Below are 10,002 nucleotides of genomic sequence, written 5' to 3' on the forward strand. Positions count from 1 at the left end.
GGGGCGGGGGGGGGGGGGGGGGGGGAGGCTGCGGGAGCGAGAGGGGCTGGGCTCCTCCGGGCGGCGAGGGCGAGCGCCTTTCTGGATCTGGGCGCGGAAGGTTCCAGCCGCTCGGGCGGCCCGCGGGCCGGAGGGCAGACGCGCCGGGGCGGCGGCGGGGTGGGGGGGTGGGGTGGGGCGGGGACAAAGGGGGCGCGGGGGGCGGTGGCGGGGCGCGCGGGAGGGGCGCGAGGTGAGGGAGGTGCGGGGGGCGTGGGCTGCGGGCTCCGCCGCCCGCTCCGACGCCGGCTCCAGCTCCGGCTTTTCCCTCCGCCATCCTCTCCCCCTCCCCGCCACTCCTTTAACTCCCCCCTCCCGGGCTCGGCACTGGTTTCCTCCCCGAGCCCGCTGCCCTCAATCCCGGCGAGGCTGGGGCTCCGGCTCGCGGCCCTCCCTCGCTCCCTCGGCCGGCGCCCATGCCGCCCCCGCCCGGCCCCCGGCTGCCCCAGTCCCCCACTTAGGCCGGCCCTGCGATCCCCGGGTGCCCGAGCGCGGGCCGGGGGCGTAGGGCGCCCGCAGGCGGCCCCTGGAAGGGCTCTAGCGGGCTGAGCGCTCCGCGGCAGGGGCGCGGGCAGAGCAGGAAGCGGGTCCGCGTGGGAGCGGGGGGCGGCCGCCGCCGGGGTGGTCGGGGCCGAGCAGCCCGGGCCGCCGAGGCAGTCACCGCAGGGGGCGAGCGACTTTGGGGGAGTTGGTGCCCCGCCCCCCAGGCCTTGGCGGGGTCATGGGGGCCCCCCGTTCTGGGCCGGGGGGCGTGCGAGTCGGGGCCCTGCTGCTGTTCGGCGTTTTGGGGCTGGTGTCTGGGCTCAGCCTGGAGCCTGTCTACTGGAATTCGGCGAATAAGAGGTGAGTGGCCCCGGGCTGGGGAGACCCCACACCCTCCGGGCAGGCAGTAGGGGCGCTTTGGGGATTTGGGGGGCTGGTTCTCGGAGCTGGGAGGAGGCCGGAGGGAGGGGTGCTAGTGCTCTGATGCGAGCTGACGGGTAACGACACAGAGGTGATCTTGGGAGCCAGACTCCTGGGTCGCAGACAGACAGAGCTGGATGTGGGTGGCGACAACCATGTGTCGGGAGTTGGAAGGACCCCACAGGGGCAAGGATCCGAGAAAGTTCCTGGGTAGCCGCCGGGAGGGTGGTGGAGTGGTTATTTGGGTTTGTGAGGGACCTGTGTCCTGTCGGGGGCTGGGCTTGGAGGGAGCCTGGTTAATGTCAGCTCTCGGGAGAGCCGCTGAGTAGGTGCCGCTGAGCGCAGAGGGGAAGGGCAGGGTGCCTCCCTCCCCAGAAGGGACTTTGTGTAGACGAGGGGAGGGAAGGGGGCTCCGCGTGGGGGCTCTGGGGACATCTCACCCAAGGCTTCTGGACTCTCCACACCGTCCGTCCCCTAATTCTTGCCCACAGCCAGAGGGTCAGTGAGCCCTTGGCGGATGGAGTTCCCAAGCAGAAGATACTCCTGCCTTCCTGGCGGGGAGACTTTTTTTTTTTTCTGGAAGAAACCTGGAGCCCCTTTCTCTCTTGCATCTAGAGTCCCGAGGACTCCCTTGCCCCCTCCCCCATCTTTGCTGCAAACTCTTCCATCAGACCCTCTGTTCCCTCCCTGGCATGCTTGCTTTGCTCTGAAAAAAGGCCAGGGCTCACATGAAACTTCAAGTCACACTGGGTAGGACGGAACCCTTGGGAGGTCATCCAGGTCCCTGGCCTCCATGCAGAGCCCTCTCCCCGCTAGCAAAAGAGTTCTGTGTTTTGCAAACTTCCCACTTCCCTGGGAGAGGCTGTGTGAGGCCATGGGAAGGGGTAGGGGGTGGGCTTTGGAGTCCACCACATCCAAGATCTTAGTCCTAGCTCCGCTGCTTTCAGCTGTGTGGCCTTGGGCACGTCACTTAACCTTTCTGAGTTTGTATCCTCAGTCCTCACACCTTTCATGAGGATTAGAGAGGTAAGGTGTTTGAACATATTACATGCTCGTTAAAGGAGAACTGGGATTATTGTTTGTCTTCTCTTGACTTCCCAGCTTCCCTCCCTACTATGTCTCTTTGGGTGTAATCTCAAATATCTTTTCTCAGTCTGCTACCCACCAACTCCCAGCTGCGGTTTGAGTATCAGGTGCAGCCCGAGGATCTAAGTTAGGCTTATTATAGGGTTGAGCAGAGGGAGGTAGGGTGCTGGGGGCTCTTTGGGATGTGGGGTGGGAGTCTGGGAAGATCCTGAGCAGCCGTCTCCCCTCCCCGCTGGGGACCCAGCTCTGGGACCCCATCCCCATTCGTGCACAGGGAGGGGCTGCAGTCAAGGGCAGAGGGAGGCGTGGGCTTGTGGAGGCTGTGGTTAGGAAAGTCAGTTCCAGAGCAATAGGGCCCTTTCCCTAGGAAGTCTGAGCCCCAGGGCAGGAGGGGTACTGAGCAGGGAGATGTCTGGGGCAGCTGACCTCCAGACCCTGCTTCCCATTGGCCTCATTGAGGGCCATTGCCAGACCAGGCATTTAACTCCTGTCACATTGCCTGGCTAACTTGGGACACTGGTCCGGATTACCCTCCACACTCGGCACCCCCCCCTCCAACCCCCACCCCTCCTTTGCCCTGAGATCCCTCAAATTCAGTGGTGGCCTGGGGGAAGGGGAGGCTCTGCCCCCATGGTTGACTGCCGTGGAATAGTGAAATCACCTGGGATGGGTGGGCTGTGTGGTTCCAGAGAGGCCAGCTCCTTGGTAACTGGCATCCCGTTGCCATGGCAACGGGGCTAGTGATGGAGCGAGAGATGGCAGTGTGCGTGTGGCGAGGGCGGGCTGGAGAGTGCATTTGGGCACACCAAGGGGCTGGAGACCTCTGAGCCTGGCTTCCTGCTGCTGCTGAGTCCTCAGGGCCTGCCCTGTCGAAGGCTGGCCTGCAGGGCTGTGCGGCGAGGGAGGCGAAGCTCTGGGGGGCCAGACCGCTGACACCTCTCCTCGTCCACCTGGCCCTCCTCTTGACAGGTTCCAGGCGGAGGGTGGCTACGTGCTGTACCCGCAGATCGGGGACCGGCTCGACCTGCTCTGCCCCCGGGCCCGGCCTCCCGGCCCCCACTCCTCTCCCAATTACGAGTTCTACAAGCTGTACTTGGTCGGGGGTGCCCAGGGCCGGCGCTGTGAAGCACCCCCTGCCCCAAACCTGCTCCTCACTTGTGACCGGCCGGACCTGGATCTCCGCTTCACCATCAAGTTCCAGGAGTATAGCCCTAACCTCTGGGGCCATGAGTTCCGCTCGCACCACGATTACTACATAATTGGTACTGCCGGGCAGAGGGCAGGGTCCAGGGGGAGGTGCCCCCGAGACTGAGGGCAGAGGAGGAGCCCAGAGAGACCCCTGATTCCCACCACCGCCCCCCTCCCCGGGGAGGTGTCAGGGCCCGGGAACGGGGACGGAGTAGGGGCTCGGCTCTGGACTGCCAGCCTCTCCCTCTGGCTCTTCTCTCCCAGCCACGTCGGATGGGACCCGGGAAGGCCTGGAGAGTTTGAAGGGAGGCGTGTGCCTCACCAGAGGCATGAAGGTGCTTCTCCGAGTGGGACAAAGTGAGTGGGGGCTGGGGCACACCTCCCGGGAGCTGAGGGAGGTTCGGGTAGTCCCGTATTGGTCAGGGGGCTGCCGTCTCAGCCCCTCTCTCTTGGGTCTTCCCCATCTCCAGGTCCCCGAGGAGGGGCCGCCCCCAGAAAGCCTGTGTCTGAAATCCCCATGGAGAGAGACCGGGGGGCAGCCCACAGCCTGGAGCCTGGGAAGGAGAACATGCCAGGTAGGAGCCAGGGGTCCAGCCTCCTGCCTTCCCCCCGCCTCCTCTGTTCTCGGACCCCAGCTGCCCAGCCTTCACCCTCTTCCTCCGCCTTCAGTTTTGGGGGGGATGATGATACAGGAAAGAGAAGAGAGGTTGGGAGGGTGGGAGGGGAGTGGAAACCAAATGAGGAAAAGACTCAATTAGAACTAATTAGCCAATTCAATCAGAGCTGTCAGAGAAGTAGGGAAGACTATTTGGCACCGAGCTGAAGGGCTGGACACACCTGGATTCTGAGTGGGATTTGGGGGGGGAAGGGAAGGTGGGGTCCCCAGGGGGCTTGGGCCCTGCTGGGGAAGCCCATGGGGACCCCCAAGGCTGGGTGTCCAGATGCCCAGGTGGCTCCTTCAGCCCCTCCCCCTCTTTCCTCCTTCACCCCTTCCCTGCCAGGTGACCCCACCAGCAATGCAACCTCCCGGGGTGCTGAAGGCCCCCTGCCCCCTCCCAGCATGCCCGCGGTGGCCGGGGCAGCGGGGGGGCTGGCGCTGCTCTTGCTGGGCGTGGCAGGGGCTGGGGGTGCCATGTGCTGGCGGAGACGGCGGGCCAAGCCTTCGGAGAGTCGCCACCCTGGTCCTGGCTCCTTCGGGAGGGGAGGGTCTCTGGGCCTGGGAGGCGGAAGTGGGATGGGGCCTCGGGAGGCTGAGCCTGGGGAGCTAGGGATAGCTCTACGAGGTGGTGGGGCTGCAGACCCCCCATTCTGTCCCCACTATGAGAAGGTGAGTGGTGACTATGGGCATCCTGTGTACATCGTGCAGGATGGGCCCCCCCAGAGCCCTCCCAACATCTACTACAAGGTATGAGGGCTTCTCCTACCTGGCTCTCCCGGATCCAGCCCTTCTTGGGGGTGCTCCTCCAGTTTAAGTCATGGTTGGAGGGACACCTCTAGCATCCCCTTGGCCCCCTCGCCCCACCAGCTCCTGTGCCCCTGCTGTTGTGGACCCCTTCCCCATGTTTAGGATTCCTTGACTCCTGCCCTCGGTTGGCCGCGCGTGGCCCCCGCAGAGACTCAGCCTCCTCTTCTGACCGTGACCCGGCCGTCCTTGTGCCCCCCACACACCCAGAGCTAGGGGCGGGGACAGTCTGTCTTTTGGTTGGCACCTCTTCCTTTCTGCCTCTCACTGTTTTTCTCTTCTCTCTCTCTCGTATTCTCTCTCTCTCTTTCTCTCCTGTCTCCAGGTCTGTTCCTCTTTCCTAGCACCCCCCTCCCTGCGTCTCCTTTTACCTTTTCAGCTTCCTCTCCTCGGCCTCTCCCATCTCCCGGGTGGGGGGACACAAGCATTCCCCCCCGAGCTCCCTCTTCTGACCTCTCTCACCAACCGCTCCCCTCAGTCTGCCAAAAATGGGGGCCTTATGGGGCAGGCTCGGGCCCTCCACCCCAGCTCCGGGCACGGGCAGCGGGGCCTCCTTCTCTGCCCTGCCGCAGGCCTATACATTCTTACTCCAGCCCATCTGGGGTGGTTGGGTCGTGACAGCTGCCGTGGAAGAAGTGTCCTGTTTTGTCAGTGGCCACGAGCAAGATGCGACCCGGTCGGGGCACACGTGTGGATTTGGTCTGATGCCGAACGGGCCCGCTTGGGACGGGAAGTGACTTGCTGCAGACAAGAAGTGCCCGGAGGAGGCCTGGACAGAAGTGGCCTGGCCAAGGGGCAGGAGCGGTGCAGCAGGAACTGGAAGTGCCTTCATCCAGGACAGGAAGTAGCGCTTCTGAAATAGGAAGTGGTCTGGCTGGAACTCCAAGTGGCTTAGTCTTGGGGGGCGGGGGCGGGGGCGGCAGATGGTTCTTACTCTGTGGAGCAGTGTGTGTGTTGGGGGGGCCGGAAGTACTTCCTGTTTCAGGAGGAAGCCGGAACTGACCGTTAGAAGACAGGGTGGACTGAGGAGGATTCTCCCAGTCTCCAGGGGCACTTCCCGGGACCTCCCTTCCCCACCCCCTGTGCTACTTTGAGGACGGCTAAGGTGACTGCCACCAGGTGTAGCAGGCCCCGTTTGTCTTCTTCTTCCCTCTCCCCACCCCAGTATAATCTCTGTTAATCAACAGGACTATCCCAAGACCCCGCGTGTTGTCCCCAGTAACCCAGAGGGCTGTCTTGTTCATCACATCGTCCAATTCCTCGTCCCTTCAGACTCGACACAGCTCCCTTCTTAGTGACCAAAATGGTGGCCTACTGACCGGTCTAGGGGACGGTGGTACTTAGCCCCTGTCACTGTTTCCATAGCGACCGGCGTGTACCTCTCTCTGCCCCGTAGTGCACAGATTGGGTGTTGCCCTCTTTTGCTCCCGGCTCAGTCTCATTAGATCAGAGCTGCCCTTGGGCACCACGTCGGCCACCTCAATCACCAGCCAGGATGGTTACTTTGTCGACCAGAGGTCCAGTCATCTCTCTGGTGCTGTAGCTCCCAGCTCCTTCCTGATTTTTCTAATCGCTCCTTCCAGAGAACAGGAAGTTGATATTGCCATGGGGGAGGTGGCGGGGTATGGCCGTCACCTCGATAGTTTTACTGTAAAAGGGAAATCTGAACAACAAAAACCAAAAAAATAAAAAACTTCAAAAGTTGACAAGAAGGCTGGAGAATGACTGGGCGGGAGTTGGGATGGAGGACGGGTAGAACGGCTTTCAAGCTGAGAGCTGGATCACATAGAGCCAAGGGGAAGGGTGGGGAGCCGGTTGGGTTGGAGGGGTGAGGGGGTGATACATGGGGAAGGGATACTGGGCTGGATGGTTGGAGGGGTGAAATGGACAGTACAGGGGGACAGGATATCGGGCTGGGTGGTTGGAGGGGTGAGGTGGACAGTACAGGGGGACAGGATTCCGGGCTGGATGCGAAGGCCGAGGCAGCTGGCTCCAGGGGAGGGAGAGAGGAACCCAGACCAGAGCATGAGTTGCTAGTACATCCAATGGGGATGCATGTGAGGCCGTGTTCACTCGTGTCTGTTGCTAAACCAAAGCGCCAGAGACAAGGCAAGTCGCAGTCAGAAACAGCGGGAAAAAACATGTTCCCGGGTTCAACTCTGCTCCCTACCACCCCCGCCCAAGGCACCTCTGACTCGGGGAGTTTTGCTGCTGGGGACCAGAGTGGGCAGAAATGGTATGACTCCCCAGAAGACTCAGGGACCCAGGCATCAAGCTGCCTGCCCGGTGGCTCCCTGTGTACCCATAGCGCAGGCTCTTCTTCCCTAAAACCCCCTGGGTGCCCAGCCCCCTAGACTCAGCCCCATTCTCCAACCACAAAAGCAGCCAGCCAGGAGCATCTCTGGAGCTAGTCGGCAGGGGTCACAGCCTCTGCCCTGCCCGCCCCTCCCCTGACTTTAGGTCCCCTCCCGCTGTCTCCCATCTGCCTGGAGGTCAAGGGGTCCTCCTGCCCCACTCTGTCCAAGGGAACCCCTGCCCCTCCTCCTGTCCAAGCAAGACGCCTGGGGCCTGAGAGGTGCGGGCGCTCTGGGAGGGGAGCTGCCAACGGAGGCCAGGTGCTGGACCGTCTGGAATTTACTCCTGTCCTTCGGAGCCCGCACTGGGGCAGCCTGAGGTGGGGAGGCTTGAGGGGGGTGGAAGGGCTGGTCCCTGCCCCTTAGTGGGGGTTGGTTGTCATGGCAACATCCCCTTCTCCACACAATGGGAAGCCCCCCTCAGCCTCCCGCGTGGATGGAGCCGACAGCCCCATCGCTGGCTATCAGCCTCAGGGACTTGGCAACCGTCTCTATGGCAACCCAGAGCCCAGCAACAGGGCCCAGTGAGAAAGGGAGGGGTCCAAGACTGGGGCAGGGCTGTGTGCGTGAGGGGGCAAGGGAGCCGGGGGAGAACCAACCCGCCCTCCCCAACAGACCTCCAGAGGCGCAGGTGGAGGGACGATGAGAGGGAAGAGAAGTGGGGATAAATAGTCTCGGTGACAAACACCTCCCCGAAGCAGCCAAGACATCGTAACACGCTGAGAGACAGGAAGACACCTGGGGACAGATGCACAGCTGGGGACAGGAGCTGCACATTCTGCACAACATCCTGGGACACACCCCCTCGGAACGCTGGCGTCTCTGGACTCTTCCCCCTCCGCACGCGCGCAGGGACAACACATAGAACCACACATGCCATCCTGTTCTCTTTCTGGGTCCAAACACGCCAACATGCCCCCCAGGTAGCGGCTACCTCGAAACGAATAGAGGGGGCAGGAACACATTCATTTTTGTTGTTGTTCGAATATTCGCTCAACATCCTATTGTGTACTTTGTTCCAGGTACTGTTTGGGGCCCTGGGAATATACAGTAAATGCAGCAAAGTCCCTGCTTTCACCAAGCCCATGTCTGGGTGGGGGACAACCTGATAACATTTCTGGCAGTGACAGGTGATATAAACAAACCAGAGTAACAGGATGAAGAGGATGGAGAGTAACAGGGAGGTGCTTTAGGTTAGGAGGTCAGGAAGGTCCCGCTGAAGAGGTGACATTTGACTCCGACCTTGAGTGAGTGATGTGGAGGGAGGCTCTGGGAAGGGCACACCCCACAGAGAGAACAGCAAGTGCAAAGCACAGAGGTGAGATCTTGGCATGTTTGGGAAGAGTGAGAAGGACCTCGCAACCAGCAGACGTCCCAGATGTGTCCTGTCCTTCTGCAGCCTCAGCCTGCAGGGGGGCAAGTCATGTAGGGTCTAGAATCCACATTTAGGAAGTTGGTCTAACTCGGTATTCCTGTTCTCCCCTTAGGGTGTTGTGCGTGAGTTGCGTTTTCCTCAACTACACATTTTAAGCTCTGGGAGGGCAAGGAAGATGCTCTGAGCTTTGTGGGGGCCATGGCCCAGCTGCTGGTAGGGGGTCTAGAGTGGGCAGGCGGAGAGGAAGTAGGGGAGCCCAGAGAACCGGGAACCACAGAGGCTAAAGCTGCACATACCCTCCCAACCCCCACCCCCAGTCCCAAACAGCAGAGGCTGTCCTGGGGGCTGAGCTGCACACAGAGGCTCACACTTTGCAGGACATGAATTAGGTGGACGTGTGTGTGTGTATGTGGGGTTATGTTGGGGGGTTTTAAGGAAAGGGGCATAGAGCAAAGGGCTGCTGTGGGAATTTCTGATAGGGAATGGTCGACATCCCAAGTGGAATTTCAGTTAGCACGAAAAATGGAGCTTCCTAAGGGGCTATGTGGGGAATTGCAAACAGGGGGCCCCCCCTTCCCCCAGGGAAAGTTTCAAGATCTGTAGGCAGGCTGGGGGAAATGCCGCAGGGTGGCTTGGAAGCAGGGGGCTGGCTGGGATAGGCTCAGAATTTTGGGGGCAGCATGGAAAGGAATGAATGCAGGGCAGGAGGAGGAGAGATGTCTGAGAGGTAGCAGGGAAGGTGGAGTCCTGAAGGGAGTTCTCAGGGGACTAGGTCCCAGGGCTCCCCCCGATTCCCACGGGGAATTGAAGCATTTGGGTTCCTGCTTCTCCCTCTTCCCCCCCCCCCCCCCCGCCCTTAGAAACTCAGGCACCAGCTCCCTCCGGCTCTGGTGCTTGGAGCTGGTGCTGGTGGTGGTGAGACTGAGCAGCTTCAGCGGGCGGCAGCTGGTGAGTGGGGAGCAATCTGTGTGCTCAGCAAACAGCAGTCTCAGTGCCCGGGGTGGCTGCCTCCTCCCTCATCAATCAGCCCCAGCCAAATGTCCTCGGATTCCCACCACCCCAAGGGGACTGGGGCTGGGCCAGGGTCCCCAGGGGAGTGAGATGGGGATGGGTGGGGGGAGGTTGGGGGGAGGGCTTGGCTTCCCATCTCTTCGCCTCTGTTCTTTCTCTTCTCTCCTGGAAGCTCTCAGCTCTTCATGTCATGGAAGGGCTCTCTCCTGGCCCCGACCATTGTGAGGGCATCAGCTACAAATCACCTGTGGGGGTCTGCTGGGGGAGAAGGGGGGAAGAGGGATGAGTCAGGGCTCAAGAGGAATCTACTCTGGTTCTCACGGGACCGGCCCAGGGCACAGACAGCAGGAGGCTGCTGGGACAGAGGCCCTGTTCCCACCTCCCCGCCCCCCACCCCCCCAGCTGGCCTCTCCATCCCTGATGGATGCTCTGGACAACAGGCTGAGACCCTGACTCCGTGAATGTCCTCTCTCCCACCTTCTCCCGACCCCCATCCCTCACTCCCTTTGCTTCCCGCCAAGATCCAGAGGTCCAGCCCCCGGCTCACCCCAGATCTGCTGCTCCCCACTGGGGACTGAGGCCTC

At 61.7% G+C, this 10,002-nt stretch overlaps 1 protein-coding gene across 1 annotated transcript; it reads left to right on the forward strand.

The window, feature by feature from the left end:
* The first annotated feature begins 760 nt into the window (after positions 1 to 760).
* On the forward strand, positions 761 to 5,559 carry EFNB3 (ephrin B3). Its single transcript, XM_034989809.1, has 5 exons — positions 761 to 882; positions 2,998 to 3,290; positions 3,481 to 3,573; positions 3,687 to 3,791; positions 4,218 to 5,559. The coding sequence occupies exons 1-5, from the start codon at positions 761 to 763 to the stop codon at positions 4,625 to 4,627; spliced, it is 1,023 nt and encodes a 340-aa protein (XP_034845700.1). The 3' UTR covers positions 4,628 to 5,559.
* Positions 5,560 to 10,002: the final 4,443 nt, after the last annotated feature.

The sequence above is a fragment of the Mirounga leonina genome, unplaced genomic scaffold (genome assembly GCF_011800145.1).
Source record: "Mirounga leonina isolate KUSES-001 unplaced genomic scaffold, KU_Mleo_1.0 Mir_488, whole genome shotgun sequence".
In the NCBI taxonomy this organism is placed as follows: domain Eukaryota; kingdom Metazoa; phylum Chordata; class Mammalia; order Carnivora; family Phocidae; genus Mirounga; species Mirounga leonina.